This window comes from Tachysurus fulvidraco, chromosome 4 (assembly GCF_022655615.1).
Source record: "Tachysurus fulvidraco isolate hzauxx_2018 chromosome 4, HZAU_PFXX_2.0, whole genome shotgun sequence".
NCBI lineage: Eukaryota > Metazoa > Chordata > Actinopteri > Siluriformes > Bagridae > Tachysurus > Tachysurus fulvidraco.
This window is the reverse complement of record NC_062521.1, coordinates 12,283,340-12,306,874: the sequence shown is the minus strand read 5'-3', so window position 1 is coordinate 12,306,874 and position 23,535 is coordinate 12,283,340. Positions and strand designations below refer to the sequence as shown.

The following is a 23,535-nucleotide window of genomic DNA, read 5'->3' as shown; positions in this document are numbered from 1 at the left end:
TTGCTGTTGATTTGTCATTCAGCAGTGCAAGTGGCTTTTTCATCGAGAAATCACAATGAGCTTTGCAATCCCTCCTACATGCTTGCACAAATGCATATCTTAAAGCTGTGTGCTTTTTAATTCTCCGGTGCATCCAGGCCATTAATCATGGCGCTGAATAAGCCGAGTCATTTCATGGTCTGGGAAACATATAGTTTTCATAGATCTATCATAAAAGGTGTCATCATGTAGTGACTGGCACGGTTTATGCTAGTTATATACAGTAAACACAGCACCAAGGACATGATTACATGACTCAGGGTTGAAAACCCAAATTATTAGAATGAACTGGCTTTGCAAGCTGAAATATTAAAAGAAACTCTTTTCAGCCCTTAGACAAAAATCAATAACGTGTCTTTATTGTCCTTATACTAACCATGCCTTTATTACAGTTAATGGTAACTAAAAAGGTTAGTTGGATCTAGTTGTGTGCACTCTTCGTTGAACAGCTACTGTATTCCTAATCCACTGAATAAACCATTTAGTCAATTTGCAGATTGCAGATACAATCTCTATACAACCCAAATATACACCTGAGCAGTTGTGTATTAAAGGTAAAGTCCTGTATAATTGGCTCTCTGGTAGGGCTGAGATTTAAAATGCACCATTTTCTGGTCACTAGCACAGAGCAAGCACTGAGGAGCTAATCTGTCTCTAGGCTTCAACAACCTGAGAGTATAATAAAAGAAAATACCTTCATTAGCTTCAGAGTACTGGGCCAGAGTTCTGATGCCATATTTGTATAGCAGTAAACAACACTGTTACATTGCAACTGGGAGGGAAATAAACTCAGCAATTTCTTGGGCATAATGCAGACTGGATCACACGAGTGGTACATCATCTGTGCTCTGAATGGAGCGCATTTTTGTTCACATCAACAAGCCACTGTGTGCAAAATCTATCCATCAAGCTATTACTAGCACTCTTGTAATTATTGCTATTAGCGTTCAATTTAGAAAGCTTCTGCTTTATAAATGCACACCTACTGCCATCTAGTGCTTAAAGAAAAACTGATTTGATTCAATTCCAGTCTCATGTTTTTGCAATCGCAATTTTAATGCTTGCTGGCAAGTTTCATCTCAAGGAAATGCTAGAGCAACTTGTCCCTTCTGTGTGTTTCTGGCAGTGAATCTGGAAGCTGTCCTTTAGAACTGCTGGGTGCTGAGAGAGCTGCCACATAGCTGCATCACTAAGACTTCTGCAGCAAAAGAACTTACACTCACTGCTTAATGCCAGCATAGCTGTTTGTCCTTGATTTCAAAAAAGTCCATACATTAAATTATCCTGTATCTCTTGTAAAATAGTAGCACCGTTTCAGCACATAGGAGATAAAACATCAAAACTTCCATTCCACCTAGTTCTTCCATTTTATGGAGTTTTTCCGGAAACATTTTAAAAACAGGAGTCTCTAGTAACTGTGTGTATGACAGAGAAAGAGAGAGAGAGAGAGAGAGAGAGAAAGAAGAAGGGGGGGTGCGCAGAGGCAGGGAGATGGAGAGAACATGGAAAAGACATAAATCTAAATTGAATCTAGGCTTCAGGGCTGTCCCACTAACCTGGGATAAAATTTGAAGAGTTCCAATGAAAGCATGGCCAAGATGAACATCAAAATATATAACTACATTTGTTATATTGACACACAGACAATAGTGAAGCTAGACTGAAGCTCTAACTACATTCCAGTCTGATGATTTGATAGTCTACACGCTGTTAAGTGCAGCTCTCAGTGTAGTTATATGGAGATAATGCCGGATATTCTTAACATAAAACTCAATAAGTCAGATGAGGCTGTTGAACTCTACACGATATATGCTAAAATCTTCATTAAAGACTGACTGCGGATTATAAACAAACCGCGGTACAGGGTACATACTGAAATTGTCATTTACATGCACGTTACATGAAACATATTATGAATAATGTGCATGCGAGCTGGCATTTAATAGCATGGTTACCATGACAACAACAATCTTACGAATCCTGTCAGAGTGTATCAAGCAACTAATGTTGCTTTAGAATGACAGCCAAAATTTCACTTGCAGCGTGGTGTTAACACGTTAAATGTACTCAAATGTCTTACTGAACAGAAGGGCATTATATACAGTCCCCTCTGAAACGACTGGAATGGCAATGCCAAGTTTTTTTTGCTGTAGAAAAGCCAGTTGGTGTTCAAATCAATATATTACATTATTATTATTATTATTATTATGAGAATTTCAGCTTTTAAATAACAGAAGATTTCTCATTTTATAACAGAACCAATAACCAATATTTAGCCAAGCAAAAATAATGGAACATGTGAGCTGTTTCTTGATGTGCGCTTTTAGAGAGAAGAGAACGGGGGCATAGAAGCCTTTATTATCGCCACATATACGTTACAGCACAGTGGAATTCTTTTCGTCACATACCCGCATACTTCAGAGTGCAGGGGCAGCTATGATACAGCGCCCCTGGAGCAGGGAGGGTTGAGGACCTTGCTCAAGGGCCCAGCAGTGGCAGCTTGGCTTGTGCAAGGGCCCAGCAGTGGCAGCTTGGCTGTGCTGGGCCTTGAACCCCGATCCTCCAATCAACAACCCAGAGCCTTAACCAGTTGAGCCACCACCGCCCAAAAAACATATAAATAACTGAAAGGCTTCTCTTGCTTTTAGCTTTCAGTTTCACCTGTTACAGTACATGTTACAAAGACTACTTTTGTTGTTACAAAAGTATAAATCAAATGTTCAGATCACAAAGCTGTCTATGGGAGAAAAGCAAGCAATTTTAAAGCTGAGAAAAGTGAGCATAGTCAATTCAACAATCTGGAATATCCCCTAAAAGAAAGAATCCACCAGTTTACTAACAACTAACAAGTGAACAGGGCAGGTGATGACAAACATTGTGAGAGATGTGAAAAACCAGACAGTAACGACCTCTACGAGACAAGTGTGAAGGCATCACAATCCACCACTCAGAGACTTGTTGAGAGCAGAAATATAGAGGCCATACCACAAGATGCACTCAGTGGTAAGAATCAGAAGACCACACTGACTGGGATTAAGAAGGAAATACAGGGCATACCATACCAAAGTGATGGCAAAGTCAAAGAGTGGAAAAAGGATAGATCTGCTCATGATCCAAAACATACAAGCTTATTTGTGAAACATGTGAAGGTAGCATTATAACTCGGGCTTACATGACTGCTTCCAAATTCATGAAGAGGAACTTTATCAAGTAGCAAGACATTGATCCAAAACACAGTGCACACTCATCAAAGGACTTTATCGGGGGAAAAGAGTGGAAGGTTTTAAACTGGCCAAGTCTCACTTGGCCAGTTTAAAACCTTGCCGAGTCACGAGGGTGCGGGTGTTGAGAACCATTACAGAGTTCTCACTTGCCGAGTCACTCACCAGAAACTCAACAAAGCAGCTTTTCACCTCCTGAAGAGGAGAGTGATGGGAAAACCCCCAGAAACAAACAACCGAGATTGTAGGTGGTGGACAAGGACAAGTAACACTGCCACACATTCTTCTTGTAAGGATGCTATGACCATTAAAGTCTTCTAATAACGCTCCTCACACTTCCACATTCCCATTCTGAAACTTGCAGCTACTCATGAGCAAGGTCACTTACCTGTAGCATTGCCTGTGTTAAAGATAAAGATACAAAAGAGCAGGGTTCAGTTAAGAAGGTTAACGCAGGGGATGTTTTTGGCAAATGTTTTTGTACCTCAGATGTCTGTTGAGCCTGTAGTAAGCGCGTTCAGTCTGTGCAGCTTAGTCCATCACAGACTTCCATCCAGGCTTTCCTACTCTGCTTCAGCTGCTGCTCCGTTGGTATTATGTCTTAAGTTGCTGACTTCATAATTTGAGACTACTTAAGTGTGCTGATCGGCAGTACGGGAAGCTTCGACTTCTTGATGCTCAACTGTGTGCGTTCATGGGTGAGTTCTTAGTCCACTTTGTGTTTTGTTGTGATATTTCTGTTAAATGTTCCTATCCTGACTATGAGCTTGATCCGCCCCTTTGTTTATCTTACAAGACATGGAAACGCTGTAAATTTTGATATGCTATGTATACTTACTGGTAGGTGTGTAACTGCCAATTATGTCATGGTGTAGGAGTTTAGGGGGAAAAAACTTGACGGTCATTTGCATTTTATTTTATTTTTTTGTTGTCGTATTTGCCTTGGTCCAACCTGATTTTCTCCTTGATTGCTTTGGATATACAGCAACTTACAAATGTATGTATTCTACATCATATCCCAATACTGCATATACATCTTTTTGAGTAAACTTAGTTTGTGTCTCATTCCTATCTAACACTTATGACACCATATATCATTCCATCATTCCACTCCACCTTATATAGAACTCCTTGCCTTTACTTATGTTGTGTGGCCTAACCTTCATACTGTGTTCAATCAGGTGTATGTGTTCTGGGAGCAAGAAAATCTAATATTTGTGAGATGGGTGGTGCAGGGGGTTGAGAATCTGTGACTTAGAGGTTAGTAATGAACATCAGCAAGTACACAGAGGTCTGACGGAGGTAAAATTCTGTGCCAACAATTGGATCCGTTCAAGTACTTCTTCTTACTAATGTGTATGCATGAAAGTACATACAAGAACCGCTCTTTCTTAAGACATCTCTCCAACAAGAGCTGTGGACATACGGATATGCAAACAACCAGAAAACAATGCTTTCACAACTTGGTGCCAGACCATAAATACAGATATCAGAACCTCCAAACTTCCATGACCACTTTCTGCACTCAAAGTGTGTCATTATACAAACACACGTGCAGAATGTGTGTGAACATTCCGATCACAAAAGTTAACACTTTCAAAAGGTTTGTATGCCTTCTATTTAACGGATTATTAAATGCATTATCCGCCTTGTTCAATCACAAATTTAATTCAGTTTGCCCTCAATCGCTTTACTCCATTCCAATTAAGGTGTCAAGATGAAGGGTGTTGTTTTAACTGAGCCATCAATTATTTGGCTGCAGGCAAACAGAGCAAGTGAAATCTGTGGGAAACAGATGAGTAGCTCTGAGAGGGTGCAAAATGGTCACTGCGGACAGCTGAGTCAGCTGGTTAATAAAGATGTTTGACAAGGTCTTATGAAAAATGTAATTATGAACACATTCTCAAGCTTAGCCATAATGTCATAATCTATAAGGTCACACTCACCTTCACATTTCCACCAATCAGGTCAGGCGGCTCCTCATCTGTCTCCAAGGCAACATTGATGGTGGCGAACGGCCGACTGGCCATCTGCTGCATCTCTCGCAGGAGTTGCTGAGAAAGTAGAGAAGGAGCAAGATAATGGAACAGACTTACAAATACACACATTCATCCACAGACATACTCTACTTTGTATGTAGATCACTGACAGTGAAACAAGCTGCCTGTGATATGTAAATATGCACAGAAACTGACCTTTTGAGAATCAAATTGAACATATAAATCTGAGGTTTCGGTGAGAACAAATGACAAAAAAGAGCAAGAGGAAAAAACAGACAAAAGACCCAAACAGAATTAAATCTCACCACAGTAAAAGCATTCTGTATGTAGAGCTGCTTACTTTTTCTCTGCCGCTTCAAGCTCACAACACACAAAGAAGGAGTTTGAAGCACACAATACCGTGCGCTTTGATGTACTACAGAGCAGTAAAGACGGGAGGCTCGTACTGATCCGGCATTAGGAAACATTTCTGAATGTGCGGTGGTTGAATATGAGAACGAAACTTACACTTACTCAGCCTATTATACCTTTCAACTTCAAGTGAACTACACACAGATGAGATTTCCTTACTTGTGTAAAGCCCTTACTTACAGCCTACAGAAGAAATCCAACTGAGGTCACAGACGATAAACCTCATGGACTGAAGTATAGGGATTACATGGGCACTAAACGAAGCTGTGTGGTACGAGGTCATGGATTTCAAACTGGTGTAGACTTGTATTATCTGTTCCCATGTGCTACACACTTTACATGACTTCACTGCGATTTTACTTCCAAGATATTTAACTGTTTATTAAAGATCACATCACAACCCTGGACTGGAGCGGGTTATGTTTTGGTGTCAAAGGAACATTTCAGTAAAAATGCTAAAGCAATTAACGAAGAATGAAGGCAAGTAAAAACCATTGGCCATTATCATTTGGTGTGTTTGACCAAGCTATTTCTTTAAAGCTTCTAAAATGCGTAGCCTAATCACGACTGTCACGATGCATAAAAATTAACCAAGCTCAAAATGATTCTTTGCTACAGCCTGATTCCACAGAAGAAAGCTTGCAATATTGGATTCTGAAGTCTTGTTAACATCTAAACATTTTTATTTTATTAAGAGAGCTGGTTAACTATTTTCAGCAAGGTAAAAAATCATGAAAGCTACTGTATATTGTAGGACAAATTTTATATATTTAGCTTGGATAAATCCTACATTCTAATAGATTAGTATTAATATAATAATAAATATAATCACACAAGATATTTGTTTATATATATATCTGAAAACAGAAAACCAGTAAAGGGGACGGGTGAAGTTTAGACAAGACAGGAGATCTCTTCTGTTTCTGTTAATACTGCACTTGGTTCTCTTTTTGACATTTACATAATTCATGAGCTCAGCCATGTGACCTCCAATATGACTCTCAAGACTAAAAGATAACCAGACGCTGCTAGAGATTATCCGAGGACATTGTAAATATATTCCTGTAATGATGCCTAATTTAGATCTCGAATTAATCCTACTCTGCCCCAAAGACTACTGATTAACGGATTTATTATTGCCTTATAGCAAAGAGAGTGTGTGAGTGAGTGAGTGAGTGAGAGAGACCACCTTGCATTACGTTAACATCCATAACCCAGCAAGTTCATGCCTCTGGATGTGTGCATGTATTTTTTGTGAAATGATTGGGGAAAAGGGGAGAAACGGAAGAAAAATAAACTGACCTTGAATAGAAATGTGTCTTGAGACATGCCTCATATGCTCAAGGAGTTTTGTATGCATCATTTCCTCACATTCTCACACATTTAATAACCCAACAAGTGAAACAGTGTTGGCTAACTGGAGTGAGCTGATCCAATAAAAACATGCACCAAATGGATGAAGTCACCTTGAGAGTTTCTGCATTTTCCTTATTGCCCCAACTCCCCAAACATACTGGCAAACGAGGATGGCATTGTATAATGACAAATCAACAGAGCACCACCCCATCTGAACGTATGCATAAGCTTCAGGACATTTTTTGGGATACCTGAGATCTGGTGGAACATTTCTCTGGATATTGTTCGTACAATGAGGAATGTCTGACTAAACACTTCCAAATGCTATCTGCAACCTTTTACGTTACACCGGAGAAGACACCGTTTCAAACACAGCCGGTCAACATTTCGGCAAACAGTTTGTTCAGCACTTTAAGTGTAGCTGAGTGATGCACTGCGGCCTGTTAAAAATGCACTATTAAACTGAATGCATTCATCTTTAGGGATAACGTTAGTGCCTGGAAGAAAAGTGAGTAAGAGTAAGCACTTCACTTTAGCACAGAGAAATATAGAAAAATATTCCCACAGGGGTTCATTTACAGGCCATGTCTGTTTAGTGCATTACATTGCAGAATGAATGAAAATGTATAGATGGAGGACAATGACAATCCATTTGTTTTCCTTTAAGTATTGTCCTTCGAAAGCTACATTGATATTTTATTTTACTTATGATTCCCAGAAGACAAAATAATACCAATTTACACAAAGAATACTGTTCAAAAGTTTACACCCCTGGCTCTTAAAGTAATGTGTTTTGTTGTTGAGCATCAGTGAATGTCTGTAATTGTAATTACTTTTGTAATTGTGTATAATCCCTCAGTTGGATCTCAAAATCATAGAGCCGTTATTGGAAGGCGGTCAAATACAAAGATGCTGGAAAAGAATTTTTCTGAAAAACATTGTGTAGTTTCAGTGCTCATTGGAACTCTATCACAAATCATATAAACGGTCACTGATCATCCGGGTAATGACACACAGTATGAAGAGTCAGGTGTATGGAAACTATTGAACCGGTTCATTTGTTGTCAATTCTGTTATTATTGTCTTGTGGAATATTCATAAAGATTTGATAAGTTAAATAGTTTATTCAGGTTTTAATGAAGAAACTTGACTGCCACTTTAACAAAGGAAAAGTTTGCTTGAAAATACTTTGGTGTGGTATTAAGAGATGTCTGCAGTGCAAACACAAATCGAGGTTATATTCGGTACAGCAGCTGCTAAGACACTGACCTCTCTTCGTCGTGATGCCCAGCAACTCTGCTTGATCTTCCACACGACTGCTGCCACCAACAGAAGGGACAGAAAACAGCTGCAACAAACAGCAAAGAAGGAAAAAAAACATTCATTCCTCTAGATGGAATCCAAATGAAATCAACCCAAAATGTTCCATTAGTAATGAAGAAAAGGATGATAAATACTGTAGATTCCCAATATGCACAACGCGAAACTTTCTACCTTCTTTCTTAAGGTAATATGTAAACTTTACCCATGTCTGTGACTTTGCCTCACAGATACTCTTGCATAATTGAATATTTCTAGGTTTGTATATTCATTTACGTATGTGGAGGTGTGTGAGTGTGTGATTGTCTCTCTTTAATAACCTGTCCCGGTTTGCTCTTTCCTAACTCATTTTCACTTAATGCAACCAAAGGGAGTATGGACGATGACACTCCGCATTCTCCATGATGCCATTAAAACAATTGTGCAGTCTATCAGGATCTGATGCACATCCTATTTGTTTAAGTTCCTATCCCTGTAACAGGGACTGCCCTTTCTCTATACAATAAACATCTCTCTCTAAACATTTCTATATACTGTATGTCTGTGGCTTTTTTTTTTAAGAAACCCAGGCAGAGGGTTCATATTTATTGGCAGAAAGCATGCTCCACATCACAAACTCATTTGGCATTCCAACTAATGCTAATAACTGTACCAACAAAAATAACCCCTAACAAGAATGAAATGCTCCTCAGAGAAAGGAAGAAGAAGCTTTCAGGGCCAGAAACTGCTGGAAGATCCAAACATTTTACACAAGTGTGCAGCAGGCAGAGACACTATAGATCAAGTGGTGTAGGCAGTGGGAACTCAAGTGGTTAAGGCTCTGGGGTGTAGATCAGGGTTCAAGTCCCCGCACCACCAACTCTCCAAATGTTGGGATATGAGATGAAGGAATTTCACTGCATTGTAATGTATTTGTGATAATAATAGTATTTTATTCTCACATACTGCCATGACCTCGTTAGTAGCCCTGAAGAGATACAGCTGATGTGACCACCTTTTTTTAGACTTGACGGTGCCCGGCAGAATTTCTTGCAAGAAAAGGTCTGGTGGTCATGGCATGTTTGGTCCAATTCAAAGGAGGCCATGCACAGTTGAAGCTCCCTCGTGTACAAGCAAACAAACTGGATTGTAACCAGAGCCTTGAAACACATTTATCGGAGAACACTGTTTGCTTGTGAGGCTTAAGTATTTCTTTTTGTAGTGTAGTACAAAATATTTTTCGTCTGAGGCTCTAGACACTGGAATTGGCTCAGGCACTGAGACTTTTGAGAGGAAGGATGCGCCAGTCTCTGGCCTGACTGGCAGCTCATTTCCTTCTGTAATGCACTAGATAGGGAGTTGTGTTTTTCTTCTAACCGTGTCAAGGGGCAATAGACAGCGCAGCCTACACCAATCTACAGAGACATAAAATATATACTGTACACAATATATTTGTGAGAAACCAATTGTTGAAAAACCAATGACAAAATCATTGGCATTAATATTAAGATCAACATTTGTCTCAGCCGGGTTTCTGTCCATGGTGCTTCTACTAACAATAACAACTGAAAAAGTCTGAAAAGGGTTTCAAGCATTTACGAAAACAGTTGACGCTTGTTACGATTTGAAAACTCCCAAACATTCTGCTGACACCACGGTTCTTCAGCTGTAAACAGAATGCCAAGAGAAGTGCAATAAAAATGTAAACCAGCTCTTTTTCCTGCATTCTGGAAGGAGAGGCAAGAGCTGCCTAGCTGCCCATTTGGCTTTGGGCAGCCACTTCCACTCACAGCGGTAGTTTAAGGAGCACGCTGGGCTAGGGAATGCCCAAGTTCTCTGCTGACATGTATACAAACATCCTGCAGGTCCCTATTAAAGATGGGGTCCTGCCAGCATGGTGGTCATCAGCCCCTGAAGTATCCTATTGGGCTGCAGGAATAAAAGCAAGCTTGAACTGTGCAATATCATGCAGCCATTACAAGGCAGAGCATTCTGATTGTAGTGAGAAGAGGTATATGAATGACATGAAGACAGTGTGTCAGCTGTAAAACACAGGGTAAGCATGCCTCCTTCCTGATGCCTACATCATCACTGTCAGTCAATTAAAGTTGGCATATTGAAATAGGGGCTTCTCAGTACTACATAAAAACTGTTATCTCCAGACTGAAATACTGATAGTTTGAATGAGAACTCCCAGACCTGGCACTAAAGAATTGGATCATAATCAGTTTGGGGAAAATCACTTAAACAGAGTCAGGAAAGAGATGCCCACTAAATGGCCCACATTATAACTCTACTAAACCTGATTTAAGCATTCAATTCTGGTATTTGTCATCTATTTCATTCCATGAACCAAAAATAAAACAGCTAACTAGATTCATGCTGGCATGACTAACACTATATGTAATGTAGGTATTAAAAAGCAATGGCCTTTGCAATTTAACAATGCAGACATTCCCCAACATGTTCTTGTGCAGTAAGTATTCAAAGATGTTTAAATAAAAAAACTGTTTTTTTCCACTGTGGTTAGACATCTAGCAAAAAGGGGTTTAAAAGGAAGGACATTTAGAAGCCGCATACAGTTAAACACTTGCACATGCGCAAAGGCTGAGAGAGTGCAGAGACAGTGTAATTTATCACAGAGCATAGACTGACAGAACCAATGATGTAGATCCATAGTTGACCACTGTGTGTGTGTGTGCGCGCGCGTGCGTTTGTAGAGGTGTAATACTACACACAAACACACACACAACTTTAATCCAAATAAATTGGTGGAAACAGAGACAATGAGGAACATCTGGGAATATTTTACATGGGTGTTAAAGTGTGTGTGTGTGTGTGTGTGTGTGTGTGTGTGTGTGTGTGTGTGTGTATGCTCATTCTCAACTCTAGCTTAGAAACATATTACAATCTGGGAAATCAGATCATAAAACTACATAACACTCTACTGAGGAGGAGCAGATACACACAGACATTTTTACAGACGTTTTGTGTTGGAAAGTGTGTACATTGATATTCTTTCAATAGAAAGATGATGGGGGTTGGGGGGGTTGGAGGGTCGGTGGGGGGTGGGGGTGGTGATCTTACCTGAAAAATGTGACAAAGAACTGTACTAGATCCATGAAGTTACTGTGCTGGGAAAATGCAATCTAAAAGAGAAGGAAATATAAGAAAGTTCAAAACAGCCACATGCAGTATGCTGCATATACTGTACTGTACCCACTGTGTGAACATCTAACCCATCTAACATTAACACTGGGCCAACATTGCCATCTGCTGACGATATTCACCAACCTCCTGTTCTCTGAATAATGGCGTCTCTAATCACTTCTGAGCTATTATTATGTACTTATCTATTTTTTATTTTTCCAACAGTGAAGTTTCTGTCTCGGGCAGATCGAGGGTGTGGGTGTTGAGAACCATTACAGAGTTCTCTTCAGATGAATGTACATGTATTTGCCATATTCACTTCACGCACTGTAGAGGAGTTTTCATTCTAATGTAAAATAGAGCTTACTGATGAAACCAAGACAATATTTGCTTCTGTTTAAGAATCATAGATTCATTTTCAGATTCCCTGGCATGAGATCAGCAGTGTTCATGGTGAACAGACTTTCTCCTCCTTAACACGCATAGTGTAAAGAACGTACTTTCTATCCAGTACCTGGAGACGGAAAGGCAAACGGGATATGTACCTTGTGGGCCAGTCTTATTAAGACAATGATAATTATGACTGATTAATTAAGAACACCCATTTCACAAATGATTCCACAGTCAATAAGCATTATGCCATCATATAATGCAAAGAAACAATTCACTCATATGATGGAATAAACAGCTAGAGAGGAAAGAGAGAACTTTTCTCATATACCATCACTTATGTCAATATTCTAGATTCAATTAAAGTGCTAAGACTGCTATGAAGTGTGCTCCCATATTTGACTTGATCTAAAATCAGGAAAAGGCTCCCGCTAACTCAGCTTCTCTTGCAGTCATATGACATACAGAATGAGGACATATGAAAGGTTCTCACATGCACACACACGAGTGAACACACACACACGTACATGAGCACATGCACACATGGGCACACACACACACACACAGCTGCTGGACAAAATCTACAGATGCCACTGAGCCTTTGACCACATGCAAAGAAAACTACAGAAGGGAAACAGAAGGCTGGAATCTTCCTGCCATAGATTGTGATGAAAACATACTTCAAGTTTCTCGTGTCCCTTTCCGTGCCATCTCCTTTATCTTTCTCACCCTTATTCTCACAATTTCCATCACTCTCTCTATCATTTGCTTTCTGAAGAAAAAAAAAGCAAGGAGGAAACACAAAATAAAACGTTTCAACTTAACATTCCATTCGACTCTGATTTCCCTCCATGTTTACCAAAGACCTTTTCAACATTACTTTTCTAAGGCTTCATTCAGAGGAACATTTTCTCCTCTTTCTTTCCATAAGCTTCCCCTCGTTTCACAAAAGCTTCTCTGTCTTCAACAAGCTCACCTTCTGACTGACTCTTCAGATTCTTATGATCTTGCTTATCCGTATGAACTCTTTTCCTGAGATGAGAAGTAATATCCAGAACTCAGACAGTTGGGTTAAATGAGAAACATTAATGAGAGAGAAAGTGCCCTTTTGTTTTGTGTGTGTGTGTGTGTGTGTGTGTGTGTGGCAACCAACACACACACTCTATGTTAGTCTCCAAGAGCAGGGGTGGAGAGGAGGAGGAGAGGAAGAGAGGAGGAGGGAAAGGAAAGCAAAGACAAATAGCTTCCAGACCAGAAAGCCAGGCCATGAAATACAGAAAATACAAAGGAGGGAAAAATAAAGAGAAAGAGTCAAGACTTTCTTATCAGGGGTGAAACTACTGTAGAAGGGAGCTTGTCGGAACTCAGCCACACATAAAAAGTGACAAACTCCACCACATCCAGGCAGCACAGTCAACGATAACCTTGCAGACATCAGCTTTAATTGCCCGGTCACATTATACTTATATAAACCCTGGGGTTTCATTTATAAGTGTGCACAGAACAAGTACGAAATCTGTGCACAGCAGTCTCCCATATGCCCAAGTAAATTACATGGCCATTAATAAATCCGGCACGTTCTGATTTCATTTGCAAGAAACGCTCTTAACTCGTAAAATCCTATTTAAAAAGCACAAACTGCGCAAGGTGCTGCCTGTTAAAGATGGACATGGAACATGCTAAAAGAAGAGAAACTTCACTTACTACACAGTGTACACAATGCACCTTAACACATTTGCACAGGACCTTTTAAATTGAAATGTATTACATTTTTTAGCATTTATTGTATGGATGTATTTTTGCTTAAGTTTGTGGATGCTCCCATTTTCCTACATATCCATCCATCCATCTCTTACTGAAATAGAATATTGTAGTATGAACTCTATTTTATATTAATCTATTAATATTTCTGTGTGACTGCCTTCTACTTCTACTATTTTCATTAAGAAACTCTTTAATTTTCATGTCTTTTCTGCTGTTGTCATCTCTCTCATATATATATATATATATATATATATATATATATATATATATATATATATATATATATATATATATATATATATAGAGAGAGAGAGAGAGAGAGAGAGAGATAGATAGACAGACAGACAGACAGCAGTATCCTCTCCAATTCCTCTTTCAAATGTACGCAGCTCAAAGCCCTAGAATAAAGATAAAAGTGAAGTGGAAAGAAAACTGACTGAAAATCCACTCTTCACTCTTTCCAGTGGGGCTAAAAACATTCCTGTTGCTGCAAAGCTTCATGAGCCAAGTCTTCTAATGAAGCAAAATCCCTGTTCATCTTTAAATGTTCCCTTTATAGGATTTTTCTTTACATTCCATATGTATCATCTGTCTGCATCTTGTGAGCACCGAACGCAGTAATTACTCTCTCAGTTTTGCTGATATGACTGACAGACGTCTACCACTAATGTATAAAGGCACATCCGTACACACAAGCAAGACTTGATCAACCCAATTCAATGCACAGAAACAGGTGTAAGGTTTATGCACAAGTCTTTGCACAGCCACTGATGATGAATGAGGAACTCAGGTTTGAAGTCTTGGGTCAGTTGATTTCAGTGTCTCACGCGATAAAAAGTCGATGCAAGCCGTTTGGCAAAGAAACATTGTGTGATAGTGAAATAAAAAACTGCTATTTAAATTTGATTAGCCATCTACTAAAACTTTTACGAAAAGGCAGTTTTTGTGACACTCTGAAGGGTCAAAGCACTGATGCATAAAATGAATGACCTGCCTCCTAATTCTAATAAAAAAGGTCTTTAATGAACTGATCAGGGTTGCCAGGTTCCACATATAGTGACTGCGTACCGCAAAAACACACTGAAATCGGAAAGGCACACTGATCGGAGCTATATTTTATGTATCCGTCTTGTAGTGTAATGTATGGTTATTATATCGTGTGCATGTTTATTTTCAGTCCTTGGCTGTGTGTTGTTTTTTGTCTTATGTAGCACCCACATTTCACTATGTGCTGCATCAGCTATATATGGTTGAAATGACAAGCTTCTTGACTTGACTAAGTTTGGATGCTTCTTTGTGAAATGTGTATGAGGTCACTGCATTTTTAAATCCTTAGCTGGCGAGCCACTCTTAATGCCTTAAACAGGCCCTGTTAATGTTGTTGTACCACCCCTTGGCTCAACTCTATCCAAATGTGAAAACAACAAGTGAAAAACACAAACTGATTGGATTTAGTCTCTTATTATTGCGCCTGCTAGAATCTTGTAGTTAAAATAAAATAACTATTTAACTAGCTAACAAATAACAGCTCTGGGCCTAGAGAACTAGAAGCCAGAAGTGCTATGGCTGTCTCGGTTATTGTCTAAATGAAATGCGTCTGTGTGCCTCAACAAATTAACAAGGTTCAGCTTTTGCATTAAAGCTTTTATGCTCCAATTACGTTCAGTGATGATGCTATGGGTTGAGTTTAGCGGTTCAGCGGGTAGTGCTGCTGCCGCACAGCTCCAGGATTCTGGATTAAATGGGAGGATCTGCTTGTGTGGATATATTGTGTGGAATCAGGAAATTACAATACGACAATACGATTAATTGCAATGCATTATATCGGACATATAAAAGAATTATTGGTCTTTCTGCGTTCAAATGAGTTTCCTCCAGGTTCTCTAATTTCCTCAGCAGATTTTACACTATGCTCTTTTATTAGCTTGGTAGCTGTAGTGGTTAGGACAATTACATTATGTCCCGAATGTTACAAAGAATCAAAACGGTTGAAATAATGGTTGAGGTACAATTTCCTTTTCAATAACCAAATTCAGGATGTACTGCTTACACATGAGCTACTGCAAAGTAGTTTTAAGTAAAAAAGTAACAGATTATTTCTACCTGTAGCAACAGTGCTAACCAGTCTGCATCTTACGCCGTATATTAAAAGTATATGTGTCTGATAATATGAGAATCTATACTATAAGATAATATGGTCACCCCATGCATGTTAAGAAACAACCCCAATAAGTAACTCAAACCAGTTCTTGCCAATGTCTAACACTAATGCGTACCTGTATTTTGATTGGCCAGGTGAAGTTGCTGACGTACACAAAGAAGGTGATATTGACGTTACTCCGAAAATCGTATTTTTCATTGGAGAAACTGTCCTTGAACTCTTTAATATTGCTGCAAGAGACAATATGAATCTCTTCTCCAGACTGAGTCCCAGCTGAGGGTGAGGAAAAAGAAAAGAAGGGGGGGAAAAAAATACAAAGAAGAGAGGAAAAAAAAGAATGTAATCTGGAATGCTATGATATGCAAAACATACATGGGTTCATGATCAAGCTCAATTTAAAAAATATCAGACCTGCAAAGCTGGTTGCCCAAGTGATGTTGAGGTTAAAGTTCTTGGAGGCATTAATGATCATGTCCAGGTCTCGATTTTGCTATGTAATAAACAGAGAAATTAGAAGTTGCACAAACACACCAGCATTCGTTAATGTGAACTACAACATGTAAAAACAACCTGTTATAAAACAAAGGGCTTCTAAATACACGGCTTTCAATGTTTAAACTACACCCAGGTTTACAGGCCAATGCAGTGAATGGAGGTTAATAATAGAAGCGTCTCAGTCGAAATTGGCATGACGCATAATTATAACAACGAACATGCTTCGGAGTGATTCTGTCTAGAGACATGAATAATCACATCTTTATGCTTCAATGATTTCAAAAAAGCATTGATTTTAATCTTCAGGTAAAGAGGTCTGCATGAAAATGTTAACCATATACACATTTTTATAGGAAAACCCGTCCACCTGCACATTCGTGCGGTTTTCTAATCGGCCAAATCGTGTGGCGGCAGCACAATGCAAATAAATCATGCAGATAAAGGCCATGAGCTGCACAAAATGTTCCTTTAAGCTTTAAAGGTGGTAAAGATGTTGGTGCCAGACAGGTTGGTTTGCGTATTTTATAAACAGCGGATTTTCACACGTACAATGGTGCGAGGAAATGATAAACGTGAACGTTCTGTGGGCGGAAAAGCCTTTTCAATAAGAGAGTTTGGAAAATGGCCAGATTGAGCCTTTACAACCATGATAGAAAGAAAAGCATCTCAGTATGCATGTCAACTTAAAGTTGGTCCACATCAGGTTCTATGCTTATCAGCCAAGAACAGGCATCTGAGAACAAGAATCATGAGCACAGGTTCGCCCACTGTTAATGAATGACAGATTATAAATAAAAGGGGGAAAAATCAAATCAGCTGGTCTTTGTCCTGGCCAATATGAGGCTATGATCATGATGGTTTAGATTTCTGTTCTTGGCTGACAGAAGCTGTACCTGATGTGGTCTTCTGCTGTTGTAGCTCTTCCACCACAGAGTGTAATGCGCTGTGTGTTATGCATGTCTGTGTGCATTTTTCTGCTGTTACGGGATTGGCTGAATAGCTAACTGCATTGGTGAGCAGGTGTTCCTACCAAAAAGAACATTGAGCGTATGTGAGTTAGCAATATTAAACATCATTAAGCATCATTAAGATGTACGGTTTCTCGTAGTTTACAAACAGCCATATAATGTTTATATATCTCTGGATATATAGAATGTACACAATTTTTCGCAACTGTTTTTTGAAATGAATGAATGAATGCTCACCTCATCTGGTGTGGCTACAAAATTAATGGCAGTGTAGTAGCGGTCGTCCTCCTGAGTCAGGCTGAAGGTGAACTGGTAGTCTATCAACAGCGTGTCTGTGTGCAAGAGGCACGGAGTGTGATTAGGCATGTGTATTTCTTAAAAAGCATTTGGAAATATAGCATTTCATTTGTAACATCAGCGAACTTAAAGTATTATGTTTACTTTTTAGGCTGAAAAAGAATGGAATGAAAAAGTGAGGTCTTTCTGTGAGCTACAGATACATTCAGAAATGTAAAACACAGACAATTGGTCTCACTGGAGCTCAGCCCAACCCTCCCAGGTCCCAAGAGTCAGGTCAAGTGTGCTGCTGAACAGTTTCAAATCAGTTTCCTCTCTTTCTCTCTTTCATTAAAGTAGAAGATCAAGTGACCTTTCATCCAACTTCTAAACGTTAACAGCAGTGGGATTAACCAGACTGGATGACAACAATCTGAGGAACCCCAGTGTCATCCTCTGCAGTACTCTGACCCGAAACTACCCACTCCAGCCAAACCAGACAAAAATAAGAGAGACCCAGATGGATAATTCAAAAAAATGACTAAAAGACTTGAGCACTTTGTAAAAAGCCAGCAACTCTCCATCGGCCCATTTTGTGTAATTGGTTCCGTTTTAGTACACTCACAATAACAGGTTCCTTTTAAAGGGTTGCCCTGGTAACGATTCTCCACTTCACACCTAAGGGATAAATGGAAAAAGGGAGAGAGAGAGAGAGAGAGAGAGAGAGAGAGAGAGAGAGAGAGAGAGAGAGAGAGAGAGAGAGAGAGAGAGATGGTAAAGGGAGAATTAAATAATAACATGGTGAATAAATAACATCCAATAACCCACAAGGCTCATGTTAGAAATGTATTAAGTAAAGTCAAAGAGAAGAAAGAAAGATCACTAATGCACTAATTGTAGTTACACTTGAGTGTGCTGGTGAGCTGAACTCCTTCCACACACTAACGTGACGCAAATTAAAAATGCTGGTAAATGAGTTTAGGGGCATTCTTAGTTGTTTCCTAAGAGTAGTTTAACATTGCACCAGGTTTTTGCTTTCATATAGTCATGCACAAGTCAAGCACCGGGATGAGTCAGCACCACTGCTTCAGTGATAAAAATGTTAATGAACATCTTAATGTTGAAGTGTGTGAAACATCTCTCAAGTGCACCTGGTTTATATTCCCACCAACAAGGTTGTGCCTTCATGCTATGCAAATTTTTTTTCCCCAGATAAGAGAAGCATGAGGTGAAGGCCACAGTTTTATAAGCAGAAGTTTAACAAAATGTAGTTAATAATGTAGTTGAAGGCAACACCAAAGCTGCTCTTTAAAAGTTTGTGCTTGTGTGTGGAAGCACGTGTTACTCACTGATGGCACCGGTCTCCTTTGATGCCCTTGGTGGTGCAGAAACACTTGCCATTGTTTGAATTACACATGCTGGCATGGCCATTACACTTACAGGCTGCAAAAGAGACATACAGAGACACAGTTTGCAGTCTGTTGTGCTCCACTGAGTTTAAAGTGCCAACTCTCCTCAATCACTTACGCTGACAGTTGCCCCCATTGGTCGGGTCACCATAGTAACCGGATATGCAGCTCTCACAGTGCTTTCCAGTGGTGAGATCTTCACATCTCTCACAAATACTCTCATTGACACATGCACTGTGGCCATTACACTGGCATGCTGTGGGAAATGAGGGCGATGACAGATGTGAGAACCAGCACGATCACAAAAGTTTCTATAGAAAAAAAAAAAGGTGTCACCGCGCGTGCGTGAGTGTGTGTGTGGACACTGATATCTATACCTGGACACTGGATAAAGGACCAGTTGTACTTGTTCTCATGGGGACACCAGCTCACATTCAACAAAGCTTGAGGAGCTGGTACAAGGGAAGGTTTTGAGGATGAAGGGGCATGGAGGAGGGTTTGGATTGGTCCACGGTACGAGCCCTCCATGCACTGTCCCCGCCCTGTATTACTGGGGTCAGTGCACCATCCACATCCAGGTTGATCTAAACACTGTGAACATGTCCGATATCCAGAGCAATTTTCCGCTGTGGACACACACACATGCACCGTTAAACACATATACCACACAAAATGGTTTCAAATGAATGTTCAAAAGTGGTTTAAATAGAGAGACATACATTAAAAGAAGATACTGCTTTTCTGCTTTTGTTACAATTGTGTTGTTCAAGCCTTAAACTCTGACTAACTCCAAGTGATACATTTTCTATTTATTCGGTATTATTACCGCTTGGTGACTTAGTAACAGGTATCTAGTAGTCAGTGGGTCATGAATACATACGTGGGCAGCTGTTCATGGTGTACCATTCCATGCACTGACCAAAGGGGAAGGAGGCAACATAAGCGTTGGAGTCGACACACTGCCTCATATTACTGCACCACATGCACTCTGCACCTCCACTTGTACACTCGCTACAGGAGGAGCGTAGAGCGCAGGGGATCCGACACTGCTTCACACTGTGGTTGGCTACATCACACAGCGAGAATAAGGGGGGAAAGCAGGAGATAACATGAATGTTTTCATAATGATTCTCAGCAGCTCTTTCAGGATAATGAAAATAACCATGCAGGAAATAGAATTAATCCAGAGATTACTGGATTATTTTCTGTAACAGCATGTCCCAAAATTCTCTCACACCATAGCAGGCAACAATTACGATCTTTATTAATGAATGACATTTTGTCATATTTAACCATTAATAGAACAACTGTGAGCTCCTCATTTATTTCATTACATTTGTAAACAGATGCTGAGCCTTCTATGTTCTATAAATATTAAATATGGTGGACAATAAAATTGTCAAACAAATAAAAATGTATTGATATTTTGAGATTTCCTTTAAAGAGTCTGTGAACAAGTGCATTAACAAACAATTGTTCTGTTACAGAAAATTAATCAACAAAACTGGTATAAATGGAATTACATCAACAACAGCATCAATCTGATCATTTAACATCAATAAATCAACAAAATAAGATTCGCGGTGCAAATGTGTTTACCTGATCTTTCACACAGGCTGCCGTTAAAGGAATTGATGCAGGGTGCTGCCTTCAGGCCGCTGAAGTTGGGCTCTGCCATGTAGCCACAAAAGCCAGCATCACTGGGTTCTCCAGGCAACCACTGCAGTGTGGTGTTAGTGAATGGGGACATGTCCTCCCAGCACCAGTACGACACGTTCACCTTCCTCAGGCCGACCCACGGCGTCACTAATTTGGACTGCACCCGCGCACAGCAGTAAATCAGCGTGAAAACATTTTATACATGTATACATATAAAACGGCTAATACAAGTGGCAGAGTAAACAGAACAGGTCAAGATAATAAGCCATCAGGGATGGTAGTTGCCTACTTGATTTAGAGCCTCACTCACATGTGCACTTCTGCTCTGCAGCTCTTTCAGGACAAATTGCACCTTTTTCTGGGTGGTTAGGGAAGCCAGCACGGCGCTGTGACTGCGGCAGGCCAGCTTGGCGTTGTCATACGAGTCCTTAGCCGTAATAAGCTTCATACACGAGTTCCCAACCAGGTGCCAGCTTTCCCCACAGATATTCTCTGAAGTGGAAAAACCACAGTGCGGTTTCATAATTCAGAAATGATCTGTAATGTTTTCTATTGGTTAACTGGTAGTTTCGTTTAAAATGTCCAAAAAATTGTTTTCATTTTACTTGCTCCAGTCTCACAACTTTGTCTCTGAATCTTAAACCTATTTAAGCACCTCTTGACATTAATGATATTTAGTTATACTAATGAAGAGTGTTTTAAAATGACATTGAAAAATATCAAGCACTACTGTGTATTCAGTACATAGACAGTTATTACCAGGAAGAGAGATGCATTCCTGGTTCCTGGCTTCCCACTGGCAGTTCTGGTCAGCAGCACAGCTCTTACAGCTGGTCTTTTTATTACACATATAAGAGTGGACACCCTTAGGACACGCTTCATACTCCGTTATAGCACCCTGTAGAGAGTGAAACCACATGCAAACACACAGCACTGTAAATCCTGATTGGTTCTAATTCTATTTTCTTGGTTTCCTTTTACGTCCTTCTTTATCTCGGCTTTCTTTCTTGCACTACTCTATCATGTGTTACTTATTTTGTTCCTATCCCATATCCCTGCAGCTTGTTTATATCATTCTTTCCTTCTGCATGCCTGTCTCTTCAATTCTGAACATTAACACACATTTTTGCAGTTCGGATATTAACGCCCAGTCTTACCAGGGAAGCAGTGCAGTTGTTGTGGATGGGCACACAGCGTTCAGAGCACCACTGACAACCATTGGAGTTTACTGTGCAACTGTAGCAGTCAGTGTACTGGTCACACTTGTCACCGTTTGCATCTGAAAAACACAACCACGGAGTACGATATAATGCTTTTCAGCTAAAACTCTCCAACTCCCGGAGTGCACTAATGTTAATGATGTGTTTAGTGTCACTTACACACTCGGGGAAGGCACATATCTTGATCTTGCAGTTTCCCTGTCTCCCAAGGAAGGCATGTACTGGTTGTAGTATTCCACAAACACCGCACACCTGGCACAGCTGTCACACAGTCTTCTGCTCCATTGTAGGCAGAACAGTTGGCAGGAGTGAACCGCAGCATATCGCTGAGCATCAGGCTGTTAAAGCCTCCGTATACATACATCACCCTGAGAGAAAGAACAGAGTGAGAGAAGACGGAGTGTTATAACTGACAGTAGGCAGTTAAGAAGTAGAAGATTGGGGGGGGGGGGGGGGCAGATAGGACAGACCCAATATAAAAGATAAGAGTAGGATAACAGCAGTGAAAAGGGCAAATGGAGATAAAAAAAGGCTAAGTGTTAGCTCAAGAGATCGATAGCCATAAGATGAGCTGACAAGTGAAGTTCTACCTTTATAAGGAAGTCACAAAGTCAGAGAGATTAAACCAAAGAGATGGGTCACGAGACCAGGAGCCTTTATACCTGATATATTTCTGATCTCAGAAAGCTAATATCAATGGTGTCTGTACGGAGTATAAAGAGACGAGAGAATAAAAATAGTTTTTGAGGTACTACTGAGTGTACGCAGCTGTGTGTCTGTGCATAGATGTGCCTGTTGATCTGCATTTAACTGTTTGAAGCGGGGTCGACATTTCAGGCTTTTCATTTGCAATTAATTTGCCTAATCTGTACTAAAGTAGATTACTGAAGGAATTAGTCCCAGAGCGGATTTCCTGCATAGGAAAATCCATAAATGTAGTTAGAATTAAACCTGCAACCTTTGCCTAGGAGATGAGCTTTCACTTACAAACTGAGATCTAGACACAATAAGGTTAATCATATGACATAACACTATTAGAACAAGTGGAAATGAAAACATTTAAAGACACTGGGTTTACCCGTTGACGTAGACAGCAGAATGTCCAAAGCGGTTGACATCATGGTAAAGATCAGGTCTGGGCAGCACAGTCCACTCATCACATGCTGGAAGAGACAAGAGTGAAGAATTGCATACAACAACAGTTAGCCATCGTCGACTCCTTAATTACAAATCTACTTATATATCTTTAACCCGAAGCAGGGGTTTTAAAAAACTTACACAGATGGTTCCTTTACAGATGGAAAAATACTAGGAATAAACTGGAACATAAAGCAATTGTGGGGCGAGTGCATTGGGTCTAAACTTTGCTGTGATTCAGAAACTTCACAGCTCAACATGAGTGAGTTTTGCTGCATCCCATGATTTGGAACCTCCCATTTCATATTCCCAGCAATGAGAGAAGGCTGATGGAGGTGGGCAGCCCAATGGATAACAGAAGAAAAACTCATTGAACAGAATGAACCTCCTCATCTTTTTTTCTTTCCAGAAGCACTGTTACTGCATATTGTCTATCTTGACCATGGCATGATAAACCTTAGAAACAGGGGAGATATTCCTAATTTATATGGAGTTTGTATCATGCACTTTTGTTGTACTCTTGCCCGCTTGCAAATTGCTCCAAACGCCCGATGGAAACAGCCACTTTGTTAAATGAATT

The 23,535-nt window shown here is 39.9% G+C and overlaps 1 protein-coding gene across 6 annotated transcripts in view; it reads right to left on the bottom strand.

The window, feature by feature from the left end:
- The window catches only part of atrn (attractin), a 52,018-nt gene that overhangs the window by 5,377 nt on the left and 23,106 nt on the right, over positions 1–23,535 (bottom strand). For 2 of the 6 annotated variants that reach the window (XM_047812770.1, XM_047812772.1), the window contains 17 exons: positions 22,897–22,981; positions 21,978–22,186; positions 21,756–21,877; positions 21,358–21,496; positions 20,888–21,090; positions 20,539–20,755; positions 19,820–20,005; positions 19,317–19,565; positions 19,058–19,195; positions 18,880–18,973; positions 18,156–18,208; positions 17,492–17,586; positions 16,203–16,281; positions 15,907–16,064; positions 11,414–11,475; positions 8,297–8,375; positions 5,207–5,314 (listed from right to left, as the gene is read on the bottom strand). In XM_047812770.1, coding sequence (XP_047668726.1) covers positions 5,207–5,314; positions 8,297–8,375; positions 11,414–11,475; positions 15,907–16,064; positions 16,203–16,281; positions 17,492–17,586; positions 18,156–18,208; positions 18,880–18,973; positions 19,058–19,195; positions 19,317–19,565; positions 19,820–20,005; positions 20,539–20,755; positions 20,888–21,090; positions 21,358–21,496; positions 21,756–21,877; positions 21,978–22,186; positions 22,897–22,981 — 2,276 coding nt within the window. Of the gene's footprint in view, positions 1–5,206; positions 5,315–8,296; positions 8,376–11,413; positions 11,476–15,906; positions 16,065–16,202; positions 16,282–17,179; positions 17,313–17,491; positions 17,587–18,155; positions 18,209–18,879; positions 18,974–19,057; positions 19,196–19,316; positions 19,566–19,819; positions 20,006–20,538; positions 20,756–20,887; positions 21,091–21,357; positions 21,497–21,755; positions 21,878–21,977; positions 22,187–22,896; positions 22,982–23,535 lie in introns of those variants that run through there. The other 4 variants (XM_047812771.1, XM_027142083.2, XM_047812773.1 and 1 more) reach the window with 3 other exon arrangements.